This window comes from Lampetra fluviatilis, chromosome 32 (assembly GCF_964198595.1).
Source record: "Lampetra fluviatilis chromosome 32, kcLamFluv1.1, whole genome shotgun sequence".
Taxonomy (NCBI): Eukaryota; Metazoa; Chordata; class Hyperoartia; order Petromyzontiformes; family Petromyzontidae; genus Lampetra; species Lampetra fluviatilis.
In genome coordinates this window covers 9,405,479-9,432,837 of record NC_136306.1, presented here as the reverse complement: position 1 = coordinate 9,432,837, position 27,359 = coordinate 9,405,479, and the positions used below count along the sequence as shown (strand labels likewise).

General features: G+C 43.6%; 1 protein-coding gene across 2 annotated transcripts; it reads left to right on the top strand.

Moving 5' to 3' along the window:
* The first annotated feature begins 8,229 nt into the window (after positions 1–8,229).
* Positions 8,230–26,404, top strand: LOC144943729 (max dimerization protein 1-like). Of its 2 annotated transcripts, none has more exons than XM_078871509.1 (7): positions 8,230–8,597; positions 9,659–9,767; positions 12,112–12,165; positions 12,275–12,304; positions 15,372–15,486; positions 16,924–17,098; positions 18,657–26,404. In XM_078871509.1, the coding sequence occupies exons 1-7, from the start codon at positions 8,528–8,530 to the stop codon at positions 18,824–18,826; spliced, it is 723 nt and encodes a 240-aa protein (XP_078727635.1). In that variant the 5' UTR covers positions 8,230–8,527; the 3' UTR covers positions 18,827–26,404. The 2 variants fall into 2 exon arrangements, with proteins under 2 accessions (XP_078727635.1, XP_078727634.1); XM_078871508.1 differs by having other exon boundaries at positions 8,231–8,597; positions 18,654–26,404.
* The last annotated feature ends 955 nt before the right edge of the window (positions 26,405–27,359 follow it).

Here is a 27,359-nt window from a genome sequence, read left to right as displayed (position 1 = left end):
TTAATATAATTAAACACACCCTTGCAGTTGTTCAGTCGACAAATGTTCTGGCTGCTACAGTAGTTTGGCGAAAGTGGATTGCAAAGCGGTGTTTAAGCAACCTCACATGTTCCAAATTGGACAGCGATGCAAGTGTGAAGAAATATGTGGCGCAAAGCCTCCATACACGCTGGCACATGGGCTCCCTACGCATTACTCTTAACTATCTCTGTGCTATGAAGAAGGCCTATTGCCCAAAAGCGTGACCTATTACATACAATACAATAAATAAATCAGTCTGTTTCCTTTTAGGGCAGTGTTCGTGATGAATGTGTCGATGCTTTTGCTATTTGTACTTGTACACCACTGCCAAAGCTGTATCCCAATTTTTTTTGGTTTTGTTTAGCACAGCACGCAGCTCAGATGTGTATGCACAGCCCTGTTGCCAATCCACTGCTGGATGAGGCCTCCCCCCCCCATGATGGCAGTACAGGCCATGGTGATGTGATGATACTTCACCATGCTGATTGCTCATAGTTATAAACAGAGGTGTGGACTCGAGTCATGTGACTTGGACTCGAGTCAGACTCGAGTCATGAATTTGATGACTTGCGACTCGACTTGGACTTGCATAACAATGACTTTGTCCCACCTATGAGATGTGGACTCGAGTCATGTGACTTGGACTCGAGTCAGACTCGAGTCATGAATTTGATGACTTGCGACTCGACTTGGACTTGCATAACAATGACTTTGTCCCACCTCTGAGATGTGGACTCGAGTCATGTGACTTGGACTCGAGTCAGACTCGAGTCATGAATTTGATGACTTGCGACTCGACTTGGACTTGCATAACAATGACTTTGTCCCACCTATGAGATGTGGACTCGAGTCATGTGACTTGGACTCGAGTCAGACTCGAGTCATGAATTTGATGACTTGCGACTCGACTTGGACTTGCATAACAATGACTTTGTCCCACCTCTGGTTATAAATAAAGGATATGATTGAATGAATGCGTTGGCTTGCCTCTTGATGTGTGTCCGCAAATGTCACCGACCTGCTCTGAAACCACTTGGTGAAGTATGGTCAAGTAACCCCCACAATCCACACAGAATGGCAGTGGCCCTCATCTCGCAGTGGATTGACAAAAAGCTGGACACGCGTACAACATATGCTGCTTCTTGGTTCTTTCGGTAAAGTCACGTAGAAGGGAAATAATAAAATAATAAAAATAGAACATAATAAAATGATGTTTTAAAACATAATTTTATCATGTTTTATTTTAAATAATAAAAATAAAACATGATTTATTATGTTTTAAAACATAATTTTATTATGTTTTATTTTAAATAATAAAAATAAAACATGATTTATTATGTTTTAAAACATAATTTTATTATGTTTTATTTTTTTATTTTATTATTTCCCTTCTACGTGACTTTACCGAAAGAATCAAGAAGCAGCATATGTTTTACAATCATTATCTTTCGATTGCTCATAATTTATTATGTTTTAAAACATAATTTTATTATGTTTTATTTTTTTTATTTTATTATTTCCCTTCTACGTGACTTTACCGAAAGAACCAAGAAGCTGAATCCCTGCAGTCACGAAAGCTTTAAATCTAAACATATGCTGCATTGTGTATGACGAGTACAAGATGCTGTGAGTGTGTGGTTGAGTTGTTTAAACACGAATGTTTATGTTAAATGTACCTATTTTAAATAGTAACGTTTATGTTTTGTGAACACTGTACTGCAATGCCATCCGTACGAACCTGTCACAACGCTTTTGAAACACAATACGCATGATACTGTGACATTAAATTATTAATACTGCTCTAATAAACACAACACTTTACACATACCAGGTCGTGTGATGTGGTTAGTTTATATTTAAACTAGCGGTAAATACCTGGCGTTGCCCGGGCGAAAAAGGCAGACACACACATGGACTTACACACAGACATTGAACCCACTCACATAGAAACACATCGACTAAGTATTTAAATATAATGCCTGCCACATTCCTACACCGAGGCCGATGTGTATTGATTTATTTGTACTCAATTCTTACTCTTTGGTTCTTTCGGTAAAGTCACGTATAAAGAGAAAATAATAAATTAAATACTAGCATACGGCGTTTCGATTGCAACACAAGCAATCGTCATCAGGTATAAATGAAATATTCAAATATGCATTTATACCTGATGATGATTGCTTGTGTTGCAATCGAAACGTCGTATGCTGGTATTTAATGTATTAGTTTCCCTTCATGCGTGACTTTACCGAAAGAACCAAAGAGTAAGAATTGAGTACAAATAAATCAATACAGTCACGTATAAAGAGAAACTAATAAATTAAATACCAGCATACGACGTTTCGATTGCAACACAAGCAATCATCATCAGGTATAAAGAACCAAAGAGTAATTTCTGCAGTCACGAAAGCTCCAAATTAAATACTCAATTCTGAGTTTATACGAGCAAACTTTTACCCCGTGACGCATCGCGGGGAGAGGAGACGAGTCAATTATACGATACAATGCACGCGAAAAGGAACGGGATCATGGGGGGAGAGAGAAGAGAAATAATGGGAAATAATAGTAGTACAATAATGGAGAAGGAATGGAAAAAAACGTGAGCAAACGAACGATGATGATTGGAAAGGGCTACAATAGGGGCCTCTTCGCTGCTGCACGGAGCAGAGTCTGTTCTGCCAGGGGGAGGGTAGCGAAACTCAAGCCTCCTCCTCCTTCTGTAAATCGCGTTATTTACAGGAGATTTTGAGCTGATTTAGATATATTGATGCGCGGTGTGTTTACGTGAGATGTATATGTTTGCATCGGCAGGCATACCAGGCAACTTTTGCACATGGAACATGTTTGCCGTGTTTATTCACATTTCCCTGTGTTTATACAAATTTAAATGGCACCGGCCCATTTTGCGAAATGTAACATTAGCACTCGCAAAGGTAGATCGTGACGGACACATGTATGAGCGAAACGAAAAGCGGAACATATGCTGTGCGTAATCATCGTCTCCATCAGCCAAGGTCTAGCCAATGTTGGATGAAGGCCTCCTCAAGCTGCCAACCACATCTGAAGATACTATAATGTGATAGTCAACCGAACACCTGGACACAAGCATATTTAATTGCTCCATATCTTAGGTTGACGTTCTATTGCATGTGTAGTGGGTTCAACTGAGTCGCAGATGTAGACTTTGGAGGCCAGCTCATTTATTTAGTTCCAACACACGGGGTAACTTCCCTTTAACAGAATAACAACCTTGGGTGGTGACCACCCGGCTAACTACACTAATAAAACTCAACGTTTAACCTACTCACGCCGGCTTGTTCCCGCCCTCACAGTCGGCCATATTTGCGGAATACACCACGCCGCCGTTGACCCTGGCCATTGACCGAGCAACCCAACGTTCCTAGCAGCTCCCTTCACAGGAATGTGTTTATCCCGGGATGAACAGCCCCGGTCCCTCTCGGAACCCGGCTTTATATTCTCTGCGGCGTGGCCGGCTCCGCCCTTGGCCACGCCCACCTTCCAGAACCATTAGGAAGGATCTGGGTCCCTATCACGTGATCCCCCCTAGCTCCCTCATGCGGGCCCCTCTGTCATCTTAACCGGTCACGTGTCCTCCCGGGTCAACTAGAGTGCCATGGCCTCACAAGACCTTCCCCTTCGGTCGGCACCCACACACCGTGTCCTGTAGGGCCGGCAATGCACTTACAGCATGATGCCATCCATCGCTATTACTCAACGCATACCGTGCCCCTATAGGGCTGGTACTACACCCATAGCATGGTGACATCCAGCGATGTCACTACACATGCATTCCGTTCCTTGGCTGCCACTCCATCATTGCACAAACCATGGCAGATGCGGCTAGCTGATGCACAAATTGGAAATGAAAAACTGTCCAATTTTTCATCTAGATTTGAAGTTTTCGTGACTGCAGGGATCCATACTCTTTATTTTATACCTACGTGTCCAGTTTTTATTTGGCTCTACAGTTAGTTTTAAATTTTCCCATGCAACATATAACGACGCAATGCCCGATCCACAAATAACAAGGAGACCTGACAGAGATACACTCCACTGCCCCTGACGCGGTTGTCTGGCTTGACCACGTGGATGTGAAATCGTAGTTGTTACTCTGCATTTACATCAGCCATTCGAAAGAAGGCTACCATTATTCTTGACCACCTTCCATCATCCATCGCAGCTGATCAGCAAAACTAATATTACTGCACATGAAGAAAATGTCAAAATGCATATTGAAAGTGGAGATAGATATGATGGCATGCTTTCGCCCAGTTTATTCAAAGCGACATTAAAATACATTTTCTGAAAACTGTATATGTTATGTGTATTGGGTTTTTTGCTAGATTTTTTTGCAAATAATTAGGGACTGTATTGGCAGTAGTCCACAACAACAACAAAAACATTCTTCATGTAAGATGAACATCTTACGCACCGCATGTAGCCAACCGTGCCACAGTATGTTTTTTTATGACAGAAAACCTATACAATAGGATGACGTTTCAGACGATGCCCACATTCTTGAGAGCAGAGAGGAAGAGCCGTGACCCAAAACGTCAGCCTATTTATAGTTGTATTTGTACTTGATGTTTGTGCGGCCCGTATAGTCAAACACAACCCCCAATCCATGGAGGAAGCTTTCATATCCAGCAGTTGATACATAAAAAGGTTCTACATTTCTCCTTGTACTGTATTAGTTTTGGCCCGTACTTTTCTTTGCAAATAAATGAGCTCTCATCTGGTCACAGTGTTGGCATACTTATCGTATAAATACAAACTACGCAATTGGGGTGTTTTTGGGAACATTCTGTATTTGCTTGTCATAGTTAAGGGGCGTTAAACAGTTTTTTGTTGTTGTTGAGATTCGTCTGAACGTAACACACACACATATTATGCGTATTAGAATGCCTGACATTAATCACATTTGTTTAAATTCTGCCGTCATTGTATAGGCGTGAGCATTTGGGAATGAACGTCATCGCGTGGTACATCCCATTGTGATTATATATTTTTTCTGTGGATATTTGAGACGTGTGTGATTCACTGAGGTTGAGCCACTGCGTTACATAGTTAAGATAATTTTACAAGTTTGCATTTGAGGTACACATACCTTCTAGATTTGAAGATTTCGTGACTGCAAGGATTCATATTCTTAGGTTTTTTCGGTAAAGTCACGTAAGTAAAAAATTAAAATTAATAAAAGAAAAAGAAAAATCACGACGTTTCGGAGGCAACACAAGCTTCCGTCTTCAGTTGGAACTGTCACAGCACGATAGCTACGTGACTTTACCGAAAAAACCTAAGAATATGTACTCATACCTGTCAACCTATACGGTTCACCCCGTATTCTTGTACAGGGAGATTGAGTTTTCAGGTCCATACGGCGTACAGCTGTTTCAATAGGGGCAACAAAAATGTGATTCTATTTGTTTGTGTTTCTCCCTTGTGATGGGACTTTGTAGGATGAACGTTGAGATTTATAAGTGCACGGGGTGACCAATAAGGTCTGAATTGATCTGTAATAAGGTAGGCACTAATAAGGGGTTGGCAGATATTGTATGACATAAACACATAACGCCTATTTCATGTACGTTGTGTCCTAAATGGTACATAATGTACGGGGTGGAGCATTTGTATTGTGGTTAAGCCCACTGCGTTAGGAACTCTTTTACCAGAGCTCGATTCCTGGCTACAGCAGATTCGCCAAGCCGGTGAAGTATGGTCAAACCCACATTCGTCCAACAGTGGAATGACAAAGGGGCTGAGATGATTGTATTATTGCACTGCGCACGTGTCATTCCACTGTGGTGATAAATGTTCATCCAGTTTTTCGCGTGTATCCCTCTTAATATTGTAGCTGTGCTGTAAACTGTTGGGAGTAAATGCTTTTTTTTGTTAGTTTGTGAATTCCACTGCTGAATGAAGGCCTCCCAATCACCATTGTTGGTCATAGTGGTGATAGTATTCACCAGAGGTGTGGACTCGAGTCATGTGACTTGGACTCGAGTCAGACTCGAGTCATGAATTTGATGACTTGCGACTCGACTTGGACTTGCATAACAATGACTTTGTCCCACCTATGAGATGTGGACTCGAGTCATGTGACTTGGACTCGAGTCAGACTCGAGTCATGAATTTGATGACTTGCGACTCGACTTGGACTTGCATAACAATGACTTTGTCCCACCTCTGGTATTCACCATACTTCTTCGACATGCTGGTCAATGCGGATTGAAGGTGGTTCTTCTCAGGACCGGTTCAGTCTATCGCTGGCGTTATCCGTGGCCGGGGTTCACGTGGTAGTTCGAGAACCACTGCTCCCTCTTAGCTGCTTTAGTAGCAAGTGCCAATTTAAAAAGACAAAGATCCCCCGTATAGCCTTTAACAGACTGCTGGAGCAAGTGCTGTTAGCGAGCAGCACCTATGAAGGCCGGCACGGCACATACGGAGGGGGGGGGGTGCCTAGCACCACGACCGGGCCGTCTTTGTCTCCCTACTGACGACGCTTTTCACACCGCACCAGGTACACATTTGAGGCTGAGTCGACATAGGGGAAGCACAGGGCCGTTTCAGATCATCGCTATCACTTGCGTAGGGGCCCGTGAGCTGGACTCGAACTGGGGTCGCCGGGTTCGTAGCGCAGCGCGCTAACCGCTGCACCACCGCTCCCCACATTGAATGCACGTTTCGTACACTGCACCGCACCCGCAGAAGCGGCTTTGTCTCTCGTGACCAATGGATGCCGAACAATACCAACTGCATGTACCAGATGGCTCTTTTTTTGTTTTTTCAGGCCGAGTAAACCTAGTGCCGACCCCCCCCCCTCCCAAATACAGTTTCTGAACTTAAGTCGCAAATTGCTCAAAGTGCAGCTGGGGGCGGGGGGGGGGTGTTCCTCGCGAAGAAATTGAAGCGGGGTCACCAAAGGAGAGCTCTGTCCTCACAGCACAAATAATCTCTATCACCCCCCGCCCCCCACATGGAAAACAGCACGTACACACGCAGTTGCGTTGCCAGATCAGAGATTTAACCTCGAGATTGTTTTCTTGTGTTTGAAGACATTTGGCATTAGGTGTATGGCTGTACGAGACAGAGGGGTATAAAGGCAACTACATAGGTTTGAGGGTTAGAATGACATGTTTGTTGTGTACTCGATTTTAACAGACAAAATAGGCATTAAAAGATGTATTATATTTCAGTTGCTTGTAAACATTTCGTAAAAAGGTCTGCTAATTTAATACAACTTCTCCCACTTATTTGATGTTTATACAAAACTCATGCTCCTTCAAGCGTAACATATGGGACTCCATCATCTAAAAAAACAGGTTTGCGAGGCCTTCACATAGAAGTGGCAATCGTGGTTAATGATTGAGCTTTAAAGCAAAGCTATAAATATGGTTTGTCGCCTAATTTGGATAACCGGAAAATCAATGATCCGTTTAATTTTTTTTAAGACTCTTGAAATATTTTCCAAAAAAAAACCTACAGGTGAATTACATACAATGATAAACTTATAGCAAAAAGAAACTTACAAAAAAAAACCTCCAAACTTGTTACTATTTTTGTATTAAGAGGTTTTTTTTCACAACTCCTCCGACACACACACTCTCCTGCCGCAGCATCGAGCAGCACTTAGTCCACGTGTGTCCGGGGCGGGCCACGTGGGTTCCACATGGCACAACAAAAACCTCGGCGCTGGAGCTCTCCCATTGGCCAAGCCGCCCGAGGGGGCGTACACTACGGGCCAATGGTAAAGCGCGGCATCGCGGTGTTGCTGGGCGAGTTACGCACTTCCGGACTCTCCTAACTCCACACCGACCCCCCCCGCTCACCATTCATCCCCCTCGTCAACATCCGGCCCCGCCCAGCCCCCTTCAACCCCCCCCTCCCCACCAGACACGTGTATCAACAAGCACTGCGCGCTGGGCCCCCTCCCCAATCCCCCGCGCGCAGTTCCGGTGGCTCTCCCCCCCACCCTCCAACTCCAGGCTTTAACCCCTCCCTCCCACCCGCCTTTACGCGACTTCCACCCCCCCCCGCGCTAGTTTCCGGCCCCGCCCCCTACTCCACTCCGTATTCAATGCATTACCCCGCCCCTCCGGTTCCCCCGCACTGGGTTCCGGTAGCCCCTCCCCCCCAAACTCCCTCCCTCCCCCCCGAAAGCCCCCACCGTGGTCCCGTGCCCGATCATAAACAAATCGCGTGTTAACGGACGGGTGTGTGTGCGCGCCCTTCCTTGCACTCGCGTTTATAAATACTGTATCAAATATATATAGAAGAAAAGAAAGAAAAAACAACGCAGGGTGCTTGCTTATATTTTTCTACACACGTATACATACTGTGCTATTATTTACGCGCAAAGTAAAAAAAAATAAAAGGACATTCGAAGAGCGGGCGAAAATAAAACGGCGGCAACAACAGTGATAATTGGAGGTAAAAAAAATACGAACGGAGGCAGCAGAGCAAGAGGAGTCACCAGCCGAAGATCATGGAAGCTGTTCCTAAAAACATTCAGATCCTCATAGATGCGGCCGAGTACCTGGAGAGAAGAGAACGAGGTGCGTTGACAAGGATTATGATGATGGGCCGAGAGGACACTTGGGTCCGCTGTTGGATGTTGGGGTTGGTTTGGAAGAGAAGTGGAATGGCCGGGGTGGTGATCGGAGGGTTTCTACCCAGGGGGTCACTTGACGTGGCCACGGTGTCAAACCTGTACGCTCCTCGGTTTTTTCCTTCATCTCATCTACATCGCCTCCGCCATGCATCTATCACCTCGTACAACTGATGGTGTACACTCAACATTCATACCCCTCTTATCAATACATCCATTGCCTAAATATCGGTGCTATAACCTCCACGTCAAATCATCGCCCGTCTATACTCGTGCTCTATCTCGTACATCTATCCACCTCCTAAACCTCCGTCTGACAAATCATCCCGTCCTCATCCTCACCTCAATTCTCGTCTCACATCATCACCCGGTACATCAACAATCTGTCTCCTACAACCTCATCCACCTCACCAAATACCACGGCCACCATCTCAAACATCAAACATCCTCACCACCTTCTCTCTCCATGCCTTCACCACCACCATCTCAAACATCCTCAACATCTTCTCTACAAATCTCACCACCACCATCTCTCAACATGCCCTCACCACCACCATCTCAAACATCCTCACCACCTCTCTACATGCCCTCACCACCACCATCTCAAACATCAAACATCCTCACCATCTTCTGTCTACAAATCTCACCACCACCTCTCAACATGCCCTCACCATCTCAAACATCAAACATCCTCACCACCTTCAAATCTCTTCACCATCTCCTCTCTCCATGCCCTCACCACCACCATCTCAAACATCAAACATCCTCACCACCTGTCTACATGCCCTCACCACCACCATCTCAAACATCAAACATCCTCACCATCTCTCTACATGCCCTCACCACCACCATCTCAAACATCAAACATCCTCACCACCTTCTCTCTACATGCCCTCACCACCACCATATCAAACATCCTCACCATCTTCTCTCTACAAATCTCACCACCACCACCTTCTCACTCAACCTCGTCGACCGTCCACCCATCTCGACCGTGTGTGGATGCAGAGGCCGAGCACGGCTACGCGGCTCTGCTGCCCTTCAACAACAACAAGGAGGAGGAGGAGGAATCGTCGAACAGGAAAAAGATGAGGTCGAGAAAGATTATCGGTAGAAGGTGAGCAGAGTTGTTGATGTTGTTGTTGATGGGGGACATCATCACGACAACTGCAGCAGTTGCCCACAAACACCGCCGTCGTTGTCACCGTGTTATAATAAGAGTAGCTACTCACGCATAACAACTAATACTACTAACTAGTAGTACTACAGTCGTGTGTGTCAACTCGCTCTAATATTCTCACGTGTATCGCAATTGCGTTGTTGTAGATGTCCTCTGTAGAACGAACACGTGCGTGTCTGCATTGTTATCGTTTTAGTGTTAGCGAGCACTCATACAGATGCTGCTTTAGTGTTAACATGTCAATTGCAACACGCTAACACTTATCACATAGGCTGCTACATCATTGCTGTGTTGTTACCCTACTAACACACACGCAATGTTAGTACATTTGTACAATGCACCCCAGTCGTGTATTGACTGCGATGTTACCATTCGCCACGGTACTGATGCAACGCGGCTCACGTGTACGCTGCTAAATAGTTTGTAAAAATACCACCACAGTAGGCACATTTCCAATGTTGTGTTATTCAACTACCGTAGCACGCGTTGTATATTATGCGTACGGAAAACAACAACACATTACGTGAAAAGCTTCCTACATTGCATTTGCAAACCCAAGTGGTCGCTCGCTCGCTTTATTTTGTTGACAATCTTCACCCAAACACCATTACGTCTGTCGGTAACGTCAAAGCGTGGGGGGTGGGTGAGCAGAGAGAGAGAGGAAAGAAGCCAACATCGATGCAAAAATGTTTAAACAAAAGAAATATAGAGATCTACTAACGTGAAGCAATGCAGAGGGGGGGGAGAGGCGCTGTGTGGACGTGTTGGGGGAGATAATCCCGCGTAGTGCGCGCTAATTTGCAGTTATCATTGCATTTTAAAACGTCTTGTTGTGGCTGCTGTTTCTTCTGATGGTGTTTAGTTTTGTTTTTTTTTGGGGGGGGGGGGCACACAGAGAGAGAGGTGATAGAGTTGTTGTTATACACAAGAAGAAGCAGCAGCAGCATCACGGCCGTGCGGGCTGCGAGGGGAGCTGCCACTCGTCCGAGGCGCCATTTTGAGCGAATTCGTGAAGAAGAAATTTGTTGTTGTTGTTGGGTCGCAACAATAAAAATAACGCGAAGGGAATGGTTTATTCGCGATGAACAGCACGAGCCGTGCGTGCTTGATGATGTTGTTGCTGCTTTGCCATTCGTCACGATTGCAAAAAGAAATGAGAGCAAAATGAGTCGGTCGTCCGTGCACCACCACCACCACCCTCTCGCACCAATTTTGCAAAACAAACCGGCGGGTTGCGTGAGTTTCGTCGCTTTGCTGATGCCTTGCAAATCTTGTGGAGCTCTCTAAAACGACTGACTTGCTCAGGCTTCTTGCCTTGTTCGCTACGGAGTCGTCTTAACCAAAGGGGTTTTTTTTGTGTGTGCCGTAATGTGTTTATGCCGATGGTTAGATACGGGATTGTGCTGCTACTGCTGCCATCCCAAACACGAACGCGCTCTGTCAATAGCAACCACCGCCGTCGCCACAAGTAGCCATCACGACGGCTCTCTGTAAAACGACGAGGCTTTAATACTTCTGTTGTTTGTGCAATCGTCTTTTCCTTGCAAACCATGCAACAGATTGCACACATGCTGCTGTTGCATTGACCCACTAACATACAGAGGAGGGTAATGGTGAATTGCGTTGCATTATTTTCCATTATTCATGCTGGCACGTTCACGTAAGGCACTCGACTTTAAAATTGACAGTGGCGTCTCTTGGACTAAAATAGCATTCTCCGCAACAACAAAAAGCCTTTACGTGGAATATTTCTTTATTGTCGTGGGTTTTTTCACAAGCAATGTGCTGTGTATTCGAGCAAAAGTTGGAATTAAATTATAGTCTTTGCCAATGCATGACAGTGCAGTGCGTGGCTCAACGTGTTTCTGTTGATGGCTGCAGGGGTGTTGTTGGTGCTTGGGTTGTGTTTTTTTTACTGTAGAAAAAAATGGTTGAAACTGGAGCAGTATGGAATTTCTAACCCCTTGAGGACTGAACCGAGAGGCCGTGGCAATAATTTGAAGCATATATAAATAAAGAAATACTTCATTTTTTTTGTCTCTGATGCAACAACAACAAAAAATGTTTGCGCCAGCCATAATTGCACGCATGCATTTTTGTATACAAAACATGAGCCCTGAATGTGGAAGTTGGAGGGCAGTGTTAGTGCTTGAAACGTTACGTACTGTTTATGGCCCGATTCCTGCACAATATGGTGGGAGGAAGTTGTGCTTACTGGATGTTAAAATGCAGTATGTGCTAAGCACATGTGTTTAACAATCTGTTCTGTTGTTGTTCCCAGTGGAAGAACAGAACTCTGCAGCACTGAACATCCCATTCTAGTTCCTGCAATAAGGTACAGATTTTGATTGGAATTGTGGACATCGAATTTGAATGTTGTTTTGTGCAAAACCTTACACTTTGAAAGGAAAAATCTCTCATGGGTTTTTTGTTTTTCGTTGCAGGTCTACGCACAATGAGCTGGAGAAAAACAGGTGAATAAACACTGTTTAAAACATTGTTACTGTTGCGTTATTGTGGATTTAAACTGATGCACGTCAATTCTCGTGAATGTGTTGTGACACTGAATTTGTTACGTTTTATTTCATTGTTGCACTCCACAGACTTTTATCTGGTTAGGTGGCATAATTGGGTTTTAGGCCCACGAAACGTGCTCGTTAGGGAAAGGCTTGCACGGGTGTACGCACAGGCATGCTGTGTCGTCATTCACACCTACGTGTGAACTTGAAGCCCTTGTGGCTGTTTTAAACAAGGCAGCCGGGCAGGATGACTTGGGACAATCCCCCCCACCACTCTTTTAGAATCCTTCATAAGTTGCACCTGGAGCGTTTGGCATTTACACTGAATTGTGAAAATCCTCAACAGTCTTGCATGATTTAAAGCTTTCGTGTCTGCAGGGATTCATCTTCTTGGTTCTTTCGGTACGTGACTTTACCGAAAGAACCAAGAAGATGAGTCTTGCATGACTTTGGAAACTTCAATTATTTTCATAAATTAGAAATGGTATTATTCATGTGCTTATGTCTTAAACGTAAACCGCAAGCAGTGGATTTTTACCTGATGCGTCTCTTGCTAATCGCTTTCTGCTGATTGGCTGATACTTGGTGCTTTGCCGTTGCGTAAAATAGAAACACTTTTCCGTGATTATAATTTTTTTCAACTCCACATGCCAATGGTTTTAAATTCTGCATGTCACAGCTTGAGGTCAGGAGCTTCCTTTTGATATAAAAATGAAAAATTTAGATACAGTAATGTGTGGCCAAACATAGGGATATATATGATCTGACCAAATATATAAAGATCACCTGCAGGATAAACTATAAAGTAGCTGCTACTTGTATATTTATTGCCTGTAATCCAAACCCATCTCTCAGTTCATAATGGAATGATTACCCTGTGCCACTACAGCCGTGTTAAAACATGACTTCACTTTAAATGGATCCATAAAATTTAATAATAAAAAACATTGCTTCCATTTTTTTAATCACTCTGTAGTCTGTATTAAAAAAATGGCATGCACAGTTGATTGCCTTGGAGCAAAGCATTCCTTTTGGCAGTAGTGGTGAAGGAGTGGATGCAAATAGAACAGCAACTGTATTGTTGGTTTTCGTGGCTCTGACAAAACAGAAGATGGTGGATGAAAGAGGGGGGATGAGTGTCCATGTGGCCGAAAATGTGTGTCGAACGCAATTCATTCAGCCGCTCGTGGCACAGGACGTGAGCCTGTATTGGATATCTCAAGTGGCAAGTGGCTATTAATGTACAGCGCTGTCCTTGAACCCCACTCCCACCCTTGATTGAAAACAAGCTGTGCACCACAACAACAAAACAACACAGAAAACAGCCCTCGGTCAAACCACGGGCGATTATTTTTGCAAGGCGCACCTTCATATGGTTTATGGTCTTGTTCAAATGTATATGCACTTTTGTGTAAGCTACGTCTTTAAATAGACTTCATTGAAACGTGTTGATGTGTCATTCAAGCACGTGTTTAGCTTTATGAATTGTGTTAAGTTATACCATCGTTTGGAATTTGCGTTAATCCACCCGTAGAATAACCCAGCATTGGTCTTATTGACACGCATGCAAACATACCTGCATGGATACCTGCCTCGTTTAGCTTTGCAAATTTCAAATGGCGTGTTGACTGTCAGTTTTACAAAAGGCACCTGCCGAACTAGTAAGATCATTTCAACATGAGCATTGTATGTGATGTGTGTGTGGAGTATACACAATCATTAAAGCACTGGGTGCCAGGTATGTGCTTTCGGCAGGAGGCGCAGATTACTTGGTGACGTCATCATCTATTCATAGTGATTCCAAGCCTTTGATGACTGAAACTGCACCAAAAATGAATTAATAAAAGATTCGTCTGCAGATTATGTAACTGGTTTTTTTGTACTAAATCCACCACAAACACTTATGTAATAATACTTTACCAGTGACCCGTGCAAGTTTGTAAAGCATCATTTTTTATTGTTATTGAGCTGAATCATTTTACGTAGCAAAACATGCTATTTAGTCTTTACGATGACTGAACAGATGCACATTTCCTATAAATGTGTGTTTTTCAGTCCCCGTTGCTCCCACTAACGGTAGCCATGTGCTGCCTGTTAGTTCGACTTTGCATTCTTGCCAGACTACTGTTGCGCCTAGATTTGGATAGAGTCAAACTGGAGCATCAGCATAATTTATATTACATTTCGGAAACTAACGTCATGCCCGGCATACATTGTGGTTTTAACATGTACCGTTCCGTCCCAAGTATTTTTGGAAGCAAATGCAAATAATGCTGCGTGGCTTAGCAATAACCGGTCAGTTATTTTATGTGCTTTCTGCCGATCCGTAGAACAGGTCATGTTATATTTACACACGTGAAATCCTAGACATAGCCTATTCATAGCTTTTAAGATGCTTGTAAGAAACTCCTTGTTGAATGCTTCTGTATATAGTGCTTCTGTAAACCCAGTCATCGAATGTAAAATAGGTGTTGGTGGTCATCAGAAGATTGGTGATTGGGTTTCTGCGAACGCAGAGCAAGTGTTCTATTTCAAGGTTAAGTTTAGGATTTCATGAACTTCAGGCTGAGCACGCAATGTAATGAGCGCAATGTAGTGGTCACGTTCTCTGACAGAATGATATCAATGTGGTCCCAAGTTTAAAGGCTGTTTGGGAGCATTGCCACAGCATGATACTTTGGCTGCATAGAGGTTGCTTCTCCTTTAGTGTGTTGGATGCTGGTGTGAACTTGCCCGGGGGTGATAACAGGCTGTATCCATATGACAAACATACTCATTAGTCATTACAGCATCCCCGCCGTTAACATGGTGGAGTTTGCGCTAAAAATTGTTGCACTGTGTCAGTTGAACTCGGAATCTCATGCTCTTTGCTCGAAGCTTTTTGCTTGATGGAATCTGCTGCCTTAACCCAACATATTTTAAGTAATCTCCCATCGACTAGATATTGTATTGTGAGAATGAGTTCAGGCTTATGAGAATGACGTATTGTGTTTTGTGATCATCGTATTATTATTCCTTTCAGGAGGGCCCATTTGCGCAAGTGCCTTGAGCGCCTGAAGGAGATGGTTCCCCTTGAGGCCGAATGTTCCCGCCACACAACGCTAGGCCTGCTCAACAAGGCCAAGAACCACATAAAGGTGACAAATGGAAAGTAAAATAGCCAAGCCCAGGTGGCTTAGGGGTCAGAGCACCGAACTGACACCGCTGGAGAACCTAGGTTCGAACCCAGGTTTCAATTAAACCAGGCATGCATGTGTAGGGAGTGCCGATGGTCTCAGCCCGTTTGTGCAAAATAAAAAAAATATCCTTCGTATTAAGTTTAGTTTTTTACTTAGTTTGGCAAATATTTCACGTATTGAGTTCTCGAAAATAAAATTGTATGACTGTCATTTAATGTCTTGATAGCAGGGCACATGCGGAGCCCCAAATGTGGACATGAGGTTACTTGATTTGATCTTAGAAGTAGTTGTGACTTTTTCCAGAGGTATTCGCGAACACAAGCGTTGCACTGCCCTGTGAGCTCTAGATGGTCACTTAGTCTTATGACTCACTTTAAAAACTCAATTGGAGTAAAATTGGGAAGAATAAAAACTAATTTGGAATGCAACCAGTAAATGTGGCATAATGTTTAATGACAAAGTTGATTGAAACATTGAGAGATAGCTGCAGTTTTTAACAAAACTTTTTACATTAACCTTTCTGGTGTAATGTTAGTGTTTTTTTACTTGACTTTCATTTAACAAATTCGTTAGCTTTTACGGTTATGGGTGAATCACTTTCAGTGACCCGAAGGGGCACTGCAGAATTGGTTAAGTTTGTATTGTCAATATTGGTGGGAAATGGTTCTGGTGGGAAAGTGTGCACAACGGTCAACATTCCTTCAAATTTCTATAGCAAATTGTATTCCTATTGTGCTCTTTGGATCGTGCCATGGGACGTAGAAACATCCTGTCCACTATTGGAACACATGATCAGTGTCCAGACCCTGAAAATAACTCCTGCAGTAGGAAATTTCAGACATTAATCTGTCTTCATTCATAATCTATAAAATGGATACACACCACATCTCACTCGGTTTAAAGTTTTAGTTCCTCATAGGTGGAATCTTCCCAGGCACAACTATTGGAAAAGGAGATTTTAAGTCTGTGTATAGCACCTGAAAGTCACAGGCTGTGATCGTAAACTATCTGCACATGTTCGTTGCATGTCAAAAACTTATTTTAAATTGTCAACGTTGTCATAAGCCTAAAAAAAATCATTGAGTCATTGTTGAGCAGGCGTAGACCATAAACTCGCTATACTTGAGAATCTGGTTTAATCACTGGCTGTTGCAACCAGGATTTGAACCCAGGATTTTCATCCGTGGCAGCTTGCTGCTCGAGCATTTTATTAGTTCCCCGAGCCACCCGGCCACCTCTGATGCACGCTGTTTACGTAGAAACAGGTGTTAGGTTCAGCAGCCTCATCGCTTATCTCGGATGCGTCAACAGGAGAGCGGCGATGTTGATGTCCTCCCCCCCCACCACCCTGCTGACTGTCGTGGCTGCCCTTTGCTCGCTCTTCTCTTTCTGCAGAGGCTCGAAGAGCAGGACCGGAGGGCACAGCACCAGAAGGATCAGCTGGAGCGCGAGCATCGCTACCTGCGGCGGCGCCTCGAGCAGCTGCAGGGTGCGCCGGTCACCGTAGAGCGAATGCGCACGGACAGCCTGGGCTCGGCGCTCAGCTCGGAGCGCTCCGACTCCGACAGAGGTGTGCACGCGCGCCCGCCCCTACCCGCCTGAGCCTGCACAGCTCCTTGAAGCTGGAGCCGTGTCGCAGCCTGTGCTTGGAGTAGCTGTGTATTTTACTTCTGCCCGTGTGCTAGCACAGGGGTCGGCAAACCCTGTGGCTCCACAGCCGCATGCGGCTCTTTAAGGATTGGTTCGTGGCGTTATTCATTAAGGACCGTGGCGTATTTACATGCATTTTGGCTCTTGATATATTGAGGGGTTTTATTTTTACCGAATTCGAAAACACTCTTGTTTTTTTGGTTGCCGGCCCTGTGAGAGCAGTAGTCATATTGCTAGCTGTAATTTACTGCAACCGGCTTTTAGTGTCTGGATAATTTTTCAGGCCGTGTACTCGGAGTATTTAAACCTTTGCTTTAGTTGGAGTTCGATCATTTTGCGGCTTGTAGGCTAGTATTGGCCGTATCAGTTTGCAAACTGTGTACTACCAGTGTCTAAATTTACTTTGTAGCATGTGTTCTTGCAGGACCAATATTTTGCAGGCGAGGTGCTAGCACCGGCTGTACTTGTTTGCATCCTGCTTGCTCGCAGCAGCTCTATTGTTTTGTAGTCTGTGGTGGTAGTGACTATTGTGCCACAGCCTTTGTACTATTAGTAGCTGTGGTATGCTTTGCTGCCTATGTGTTAACATTATCTCTATTGTTTCACAGCCTCCATAATTGTGCTGTTGCTTTTCCGCCTATGTGCTTGTGGCAGTTGTTTTGTGTCCTCTTGCGTCATCAGTAGCTGTATTGTTTTTAAGCCTGTGTGCTTGCAGTAATTAGTTTCGCAGCCTGCGTGGTTATCAGTAGTTGTTGTGCTTTGTAGCCAGTATGCTAGCTTTATTTTTGCAACCTATTTACTTGTAGTAAAAGATGTGTTTTTAAGCCTGTGTCCACAGTAGCATCGGTAATTTGTAGAAGTAAACATTTTTCGAGCAGTTTTTTTTAAATCTAGATTTGATCAGTAACCTGCACACAATGGCCTACGCTAGTGATTCTGAAGTCAACATATTCGTAGCATTAAATTTGTAGTAAACAGTTTCATACAAATATTGCCAATGATTGGTGGGAGCAGTGGCGCAGTGGTTAGCACACTATACCTTGATTAAGGCGACCCAAGTTTGATCTCATCGGCGAGTGGTATCTACTCTGAACCTGGACACCCCCTTCACCAACCCGCACTCCCAACGATTTGCAGTGGATTGATAAAGGGCTGTAAATTGTGCATTATTGGCAATGTAGTGTAAAATAAACAGATTTAATGGTAATTGTGAATCGCTTAATATGCACATCGTCTCATGGAAAACAAAACCTTTTTGTGTTTCTGTATTAGCAATGGTGCACAAGCATAAATAGCAAAGGAAATATATATATGCCAATCATTTACATTTCTTGATATGTTATATTTGTACTTTTAGGGCAGTGTAATTGACAATTGTGTGTGTTTGTCTGAGCGTCGTACTCTTAACACATTGGGGCTGTTGTGTGTCCATGCCCTCCTCCTCCACCTACCCCACCCTGCCATCGCGACTACAGAAGAGGTGGACGTGGACGTGGAGAGCCTGGAGCTGTCGGTGGGCGGCGAGACGGACAACCTGAGCGTGGGCAGCGTGAGCGACGGCGAAAGCAGCGGCAGCAGCATCCTGGCCAGCTCGGCCAGTGACGGCGGATACTCGAGCTCCAGCCTCAAGTGGCCCAGCTTCTGCTAGCTCCACGCCCCCCCCCCCCCCCCCCCTGGCCTGCCCTGCCTGCCACCGGCACAGCATCAGAGTCCAGCTGGCCCTGCCAACCTTCCTCGTCCTGTGCCTGCTGTGCCGCTGGGGTCTGGCCTGCCTGTGTATGCCTCTGCTGCTCTTTACCTGGCCTGTCCTACTTGGGTAAACGTGACCTGCCCCCCCCCACCTCCCCTCCCAAGAGAAATTATGGAACAACATTGGGTTCACTTGCAGGCATTTAGTAGCCTCAGTGCCAAGCCGTGTTTAGGTCTTGTTTTATTTGTATTGTTAATTTTATTACTATAGGTATTTTTACGATCACAAACACTTTGGGATATCCTCATATTTAACAAGCAAGAATATTTTTAGATTCCCCCCCGCCCCCCCCCCCAATTTTCAAATGTATTATTCGAGGCCATTTTAACCCTGGATGAAATCCTTTTGTTACTAAAAGTAACTTCTTTCTCTTTTTATTTCGTTGATGGAAGTAGTCCCTTCCCGATGTCACGTTGGCTTTAACGCTTGAGCGTGATGCCTGCGTGTTCCTTCTAGGACTCAACTTTATCCTCGGTGACCTTACATGCAGGTAGGGCAATGCGGGCTCACAACTCTCCGAACACAACATTCCAGACAAGTTTAACAACAGTTGTACCGTTTGAGCAGAAAACAGTGTAGTTTATGGTGTGAACACAAAGCAGGAAAAAAAAGCAAAAAATCAGCCTTCATTGTTTATAGACAGTGCATTTTACAATCAAAGCACTTGAGCTTATCGGCGATAAATATTATTACATTATCGTTAAATGTTTCAGCAAACATGTGAATATCGGTAAAAAGAGAGTTTTATTTATTTGAGAACTATCGGCGTTTGTGATGGTGCATCATCGTAAGCCTTCGTGGCATAGGCATGTTGTGTATATACGTGGGGGTGAACTGGAGCATGGCATGCATTCGCCAGCACTGCCCCCCCCTCCCCCTCGCGTGTTCGGGAAATGCAGGAAAACATACGGCCAGTCAAGCGCCTCTTGGTATCGTACCAGTTAGGATATCGGAAGTGCATGACAAGAAGCTGAGTTGATGTATAAACAGACAAAATGTTCTAATTGTTGCATGTTTACGTTAGATTTTCATTTTCTGATGATGGCCCGGAGAATGACCGAAACTGCAGCGATACCAAGTTTGGTTCCACTTGCTCTAACGTCGCTGTCCGTTTATTTACCTTCCCAGTGCACCAGCCGGTCGTACAGACCCCCTAGGGAGCAGTTAACGTGGACCAAAGGCTCTAGTTTTTGCCGAAACACTGCGAGGGAGATGCTTCAGTAGCTCCCATAGTTGTCGTTATTATTTTATGTTTTGGATATTACTGTTGAAATTCTTTTTGTCTCTTTTTTTTTAAGAGAGCCGATCTTGTCTCGTGCCAGACAAGTTGGTGTCTAGTTTTCTTTTGTGCCAGACTTTCTGAGCATCTTGTTTATAACTGGTGCATTTAAAAAAAAAGAGGATTGTAGGCAAGTGGACAGATCCATCTGTCAGTGCTTTATCGGCATTAAAAGTAAACGGTGACTCTTTGGTAACAGGGTTGCGTTGCTGTGCAAGTTACCTGTCAATTTGCATCGTAAAAAAAAAGAGTTATTGCCCCCCATCATTTTTTGGACAACCGATACATAGTAACTCCTCAGAGGGTTAACAGTGGCGTGTAAAGCTAATTCAACATTTGTGTAAAATCCGATTGGGAATTGGTGAAATAATTACAAAAGCAAAGTTGTTACAGGTTAATGGCTACACAAACTGTTAGGCAAGAGGATTTTGGATGGAGGTCTAGTGAGACAAACATGTGGAAGTTCTCCAGTGCTGAACGGCACTTGAGTTTGAATGTTGCCGGGTAATTTACACGTTGCGTGCTGCTCGCTATTTACCAGTTGCATTGGTTTAGTTTGTTGTTGGGTAAATTTCAGGTAATTTTGCACAAAACACTGCCCAGTTACTGAATTGCTGCCAAATAATTTTGTACATTACGTGGCGATTTTGTAATGTAGAGCACTGTGAGATTATTGTTAACAAAAAAAACGTACAAAAATGTAAAAAAAGACTTGTAAATATAATGTAGATGTGCAGTGATTGGCTGTGTATTTTTACAAACATTAGTCCTCTGCACTTCTAAAACAGTTGTACAAAAAAAGGCAATAACTACCTTCCCAGCATGTAGCCGTGTTAACTTGGTGAGGCTCTTAACACAGTACATTCTAATTATCTTCCAGTGGTTACCTGAGCCAATGGAAATGCACAGAAGCACCTCCGTGATTGAGACAAGTTTGTGTTAATTTTTTGGAGACTCGAGCGGTTGCGTGCGCGCAACAACAGCGTCGACCGCAATTTGCGAGTTCAATGGTGTGAGCAGCCAGTAGCAAAGTGGATAATTAAATGCGAGTGTAAACATCGTTACTCCACCCTGCGGGCGCTAGCTCTGCACTCGTGAAATTGCGCAAAGAGAGCATCGGCGGGCGACGGCATGCTCGCCCACTGTTACCGCTCGCCCACTACTTCCGAGCCTCTGCGCCACCCAAGTTGACAAACTAAAAATATCAGGTGGCGAGTCTCGGTCGGTCGGTGTCTGCCGCAGCACTCCAAATATTGCGTGGCTTTAATTATTGGAAGGTTTCTCGTTGCTCTGCGTGTTTCCACTGGGCACGGTGATGACATCTCCATTCACTTTAAGGCTGCACTGATCACCCTTAGTGACCAATTGGGTTGATTGTACATAGAGCGGTGCACGTTCTAGGAGCCATTGTATCGTTGGTGTAGTTGTTGCTGGGCGTCGTGATGAAATGTAATGCTGCTCGTTGCCAGACCTTTGCCACGGTAACTGATCAAGCCTTGGTGCAATTTATTTATGGATTTTACGTATTGGTGCAGCCTTAACGTTTCACCCGATTACAAAACAAAAGAGACAGACATTTAATGAGGACAGCTAAAAAATTATGCTGTTTCTGTGTTCTTAAAGTGTATTTACTTTGTGAACTGTTAAATGTGTAGCAACAGGAGCTTTAAAAAGTACAAAAAAGTCTTTGATTCCACAAGTCAACTTTTCTGGGAATCTCAGGGACTTCACTGCAGTTTTTTTCGTGTGCCTTTTTAGTTTAAATTTTATTGGCAGTTTTAAGTCTAAACAATTGTCAATGCAATATATGTTTATGATCCAAGTGCCCCCACATGCCCCCCCCCCCTAACCCGTTGAGACTTGTCTCGACATGTTGAGGAGGGGGAAATAAACCCTCCATCAATCCGCTTACAAGATGAAAAACAATTTTAAGGCACCGATAACAAGGGTATACCGCTGCAGTTTGGCAGAGGGATAAAAGCAGTTGTTTAAGTTACCCTGTACACGATTACAGTGGTATGATATGCTACAAAAACCTTTTGTAAATGTAATAAGACTTTTCATGCTGTACTTACACAAGTGAGAGACTTAAAATTAAAAAAGCTCATACCGTATTTTAAAGCAAAGCATAACAAGAGACTAGTTCATAAGAAAAACAGCAGTGTCACCAGTTTCCAGTGCATCAATTTAATAAGCCCTTTGTACAGGACATAGGTAATGTGTTTAGATGTTGTCTAAATGAAAAAAGTGACGGTTGTATTAATGCGATGGCGCTTTGAGTGGCAGATTTGTGCCACGTTTGTAAGAAAAAATTCAAATTGACTTGACTATAAGCTAATGCATTAGAAAATAAAACCTTTGGTGCTATAATGGTACACAGTAGCCATGCGGTCTCGCAGATAGGCAACAGTTAAACAGCAAGGAAAGCGAGCCGACACGTTAAGTCATTAACACAATTCGCCACGACTGGCACATTTCTGCACGGTGTACGGAGCGGGGTACAGTGCAGTGCGAATGTCTGCAAGCGACCCCTTCCCGACCCGACAGAAAAAATGAAGGAAAAACCAGAGCCTGCCTCGTTACCTCCATTTAGTTATTGTTTGCCAGTCAGTTTTAAGCATTGTGTCCCCGTGGGAACGCGTGTTGGAGACAACACATGACATGCACCTGCTTGGTGTTTGCTCGCTCCGCCGATGTAATTAGATACTACAGGTGATGCTCTTTGTTGTTGGCGAAAGGCGGTTAGGTCGTCAACAGAAACTGTGTAGTTCCCACTTCCTCTTCACCAGAGCACGTTTGATTTTTCTCATTGTCCAGGTCACGCAAGTTCACCCGTGTGTAACCCTGCGTCGGGTACACACTTATCGCCCTTAGTCAATAAAACACTTGCTGTTTACGAAACATGGACACTTCAGCAGATTTCTGCTTGACCTTACAAAAGGTGTATAAACAACCTCCATAATCCCACACTTAACCTTGGGCTTCTATTAAAAGAGGAGTGCGCACAATTGCCGGCAAATATTTATGGCTGGAGTTTCTGAGCCAGTAATTCCCTGTAATGAACAATTGTTAAAACGTTTCTTGTTAAGTAGCTTGCTGTTTCAGAAACAGCCGTGAAGCCCTCTTGCAAGTGATAGGATGCAATCCAACCATATGTTGTCCTATTGAGCAGTGAAGGATGCTCAAAAATGAGCCGTGTTTGTGCTGTTGCACAAATTAAACCTGAATGATGAACTGTGATTTGCCAGAGACGGGCTGGCATGTAAAACTCTTACAAGTAAATCCGTTGTGATGACACTTGTAAACACCAGCATACGTTTTGGTCTGCTCATTGCTCATATGTTGAACTGTTGTCATCGAATTGCCATGGTCTCTTAATCAGGTGCTGCGGATAGTCTCACATATTCTTTGTGGACATGGTGCTGTCTCTTTTATTTTTTCATGTTGTGCATCCCCACGCAAACCCGTACACACGATGGCCCTTTTACATTAGCTCAAATTCCGCGACCGAGGGGCATATGCCTTGCCCCCCCCCCACCCCCCATTCCGTCCCAGAACTTCTGTGTCACAACACCAATCCCTTGCACGACTTGGGAGCATTCCACGGCGTCACGAGACCTCTAAATCGACAGACCCGTAGAGTGCTAATGTTGTGGAGGGGGAAGGGTTGGTGGTGGTGGTGGTGATGGTGACTCCAGGGTTGGGGTGTGCTCCCTCGGGGTCAAGGCTCTCGAGTCCCTGGGTCAGGCAGACTTGAGGGGGGGGAGGGAGTTGAAAAGGGTTCACGTGGCATCACATGTCACGTACAGCATTGCACTTGCAACCATTATCAGGCATTGACCTATGCACAAAACATGTTACACGGTCAATTGCAAAACAAAGATTTCTTATAAAATTTAATTACCATACTATAGTAATCTTTTAGTAAAATACCTAGATTAGTTCTTAAAGGCCTTGCATACATTTAGTATGTTTTAGATTTAGCCCAGATAAGTTAATTGGCACTTACCTGGAGCTTGAATCAACAAGTACGAATGTATATATTACTGTACTTTTATGTTCTGGTAAGTATTTTATAATTTGTGCTTTTTGGAGGGACAATGAAAAAGCACATTTTCTATTTATGACCAAATTTTCCCTTCCTGTGGCAATCTGTGGATTTTTATGGTGCTTTTAATGTTATGGTGTGATCCAAACATTTTAGTTTCTTGATAGCGATTATAATATAGCATAACTATTGTTAATGTCCGTTTCCATTTACAATAGAGCAATCGATTGTCTGGCAAGCTGATGTGTATTCAACAAAGCATGCAATTGCCTTGCATTTTGAGCATAAAGCAGGGAAATCATAACCGCTATGATTTAATATATTCCTGTGTGAATTACAACTAAACACTGTTTATGTTACAAATGTGAATGCAGGCATATCCCCAACCCTATCGAATTCCCTGCGTCATTTAATTACACAATTCAGTATTTTAAAAGTTACGGGTATTTACTGAAAGGGAATACAAGTCTTCAGGATAAGTATTGTCAGTTGTGTAGCAACTGAACAGTAGTACTGGCTTCGATTTTGGCACTCATCTGCAGTTACAGAATCATTGTTTTTGCCTGCACAATGTAGGCAAAAACTCGCACGTACACCTTAAGCTCAATTCGGAACAAACGGCTTAAACATGGTACGAATTTAACACACTTTCTTTTTTTCCTACAAATGTGTAAAAAAAAAATCCTACAAATGTGTAGGAAAAAAATTCCCAATGCAGTATGTGTAGTTACGTTTTTCAATCTACTGAAAAAATATCTTACAGTGTATATCGTTTCATTTTAATAAGGACATGCTTACAATAACCTGCATAGTTTGAGTAAAAATAAGGTTCAGTGGGGGTTCTGTTTGGACTATTGTTCCCATCTGCTGCGAGAGATGGCCGCTAAACACCGCCCCAGTGTCACAGTCCATGTGTTTAAATTTAGTCTGTTCTACACAGTACAAAAATAATCTGGGCATCAGTTGTGTCATACTCTCTCGATTGCCTCCAACAAGATATTGTAATTGGCATCTTACCATCGTGATAATGGACATTATTTTTTATTTAACCAAATGTTGATTTCCTGCCTTATGCTTGTCATGGCATTTGTATACCAGGCCAATGCCTAGTACTGAATCTTGGTAATTTTTCTAGGTTTGCAATTGCCAGTTTCTGACGTTTTGGGGGAAAATAAACCAGCTGTGTGTGATTTTATTTTGTTCATATTTACATAATTAAATACTAAATTTTACATGAATTTTGAATATATACATATATAAGTACTGCAATAGGTACCCATGTTTGTGTGAACGCTGGGCTACATGCATGGCAAATTTATTCCCTCCAACCCTAAACCTTGCACCATTATAAGCAGCACTCCACCGCACTAAAGCATTGTACATAGCTTTGTATATAGCATGTTATTATTTTCTTTGTACACAATTCGTTGAAGACTAGGCAGTACAGGATTATCATTTATTATAAATGTTGAGTGAATGACTACCTTTTGCAGCTATGTTTAATTTTCGTTGCCACTTTAGTATTGTTCTCCCCGGCTGGTTAACATTGCAACTAAAGACTCACGAGTGACGAGAACTTCGTTTGATTGCCGCTGATTTTGGTGAAATTCAACAAATATAGGACTGGCTGTAACTGTCTAATGATCTCGTCACCTTTGCGTTGATGTGATTTTTTTTTTTAAACCTTGTGTCCTGTCATTTCTGCCGCATTGACTTGGTGTAATTACATCGTGAAAATTTTGCGCGCTGACAAAAAGCATCGTTGTACAAATTGCGTCAACGTGAAAATATAGTCTTACCGTCCCAACTAAAAGCATGGACACCATCGATTGACACTGTTTTGTTGTACACCACAATTTGGCCCTTTTCTTACAATTCCCTGATGGGGGGGCTATTTTGAGTTAGTTTTTTAAAGTTACTCACGCAATTTCTTCCAGCGTGTGCGCACACATTTGCAAGGGATGATTCATGTGCTCTCCGAATTCAAGAAGTTGACAACTGAAAAAAAGAGGCTCCTGATTGCTACTGACAGTGCAGTGTTTGGAAGTTAGCTGTAAAAAAAAAATGTATGCTGTGTATGTACTGTATATTGTATTGCTGTTCCCTATATTATGTAATAATATAGTTTATTAAAGTTTATTATAAAGTATATTTCGATCTGTTCAATTCATTTTTCGAATGGTTGCGTGTGTTTTAATTGTACGCAGGTACCTACAATGTCTAAATAAACAAACATGCAAGTCTGTGTAGGTTTCTGATGGCATGTTGATCTACTCTATGCCATTAATGTATACACTGCACATGTAAGTCCTGTTTGTCAATCCACTGCTGGATGAGGGCGTACCCACGCCTCTATGGTTATTACACCATACTTTGCCACACTGGTCAGTGTGTCTGAAGGTAGGGAGACTTTGTGTGGGAATATAGAATCGGTAGAGTACTATAAATGGACTGTAATGCAGTGTCCTCTGCCGCTCACCATGTCGCCTTACAACCCTCCGCAAACTTGTCTGCATGCTGGTCACCCATCCACGCACTTTCGGACTCAATCCTGCTGCTTGGCTTCAGAGTTCTCATGCCATTGGTCACCGTCGCAGGTGATTTGGTCGTCAATATATAGTGTGCAGCATATAACTTCATGGTCCTAAGTGTGCCGTATGTCGAAGTTTCGTCTCTTGCAATATGGCACAACTGTCGTGATAAAATAGCAATTGGAAACGGCATTATGGGAGCAGCTTATTGCGGGCTACGTTTACCACAATTCACTGATAAAATTGGAAAGAACACAGCGAATAGCAGATAAAGTTGTTTATTTATAGACACGAGGGGTGGGGGGTGACGTGGAGCCTGCTCGGGCTTGTTGACCCACTGCATTGCAGCGACCAACGTAATCCCAATTTTTCTTGTGACCCAGAGCGTCGTGTTCAAGCAAAGCCGAGGTTCATCATGTCCAGCCAAGAATCCCCGTGAAGAGTCCAAGGTCACGTGTTCTTAACACACTTGGGTCACGAGCAGTCGTGAGCGTGATCAAATAAACATAGAGCCCACTGTCCACGTGGGATTTTTGTTGTTCGGACATTGACAGTATTCGTATATCTTCTTGG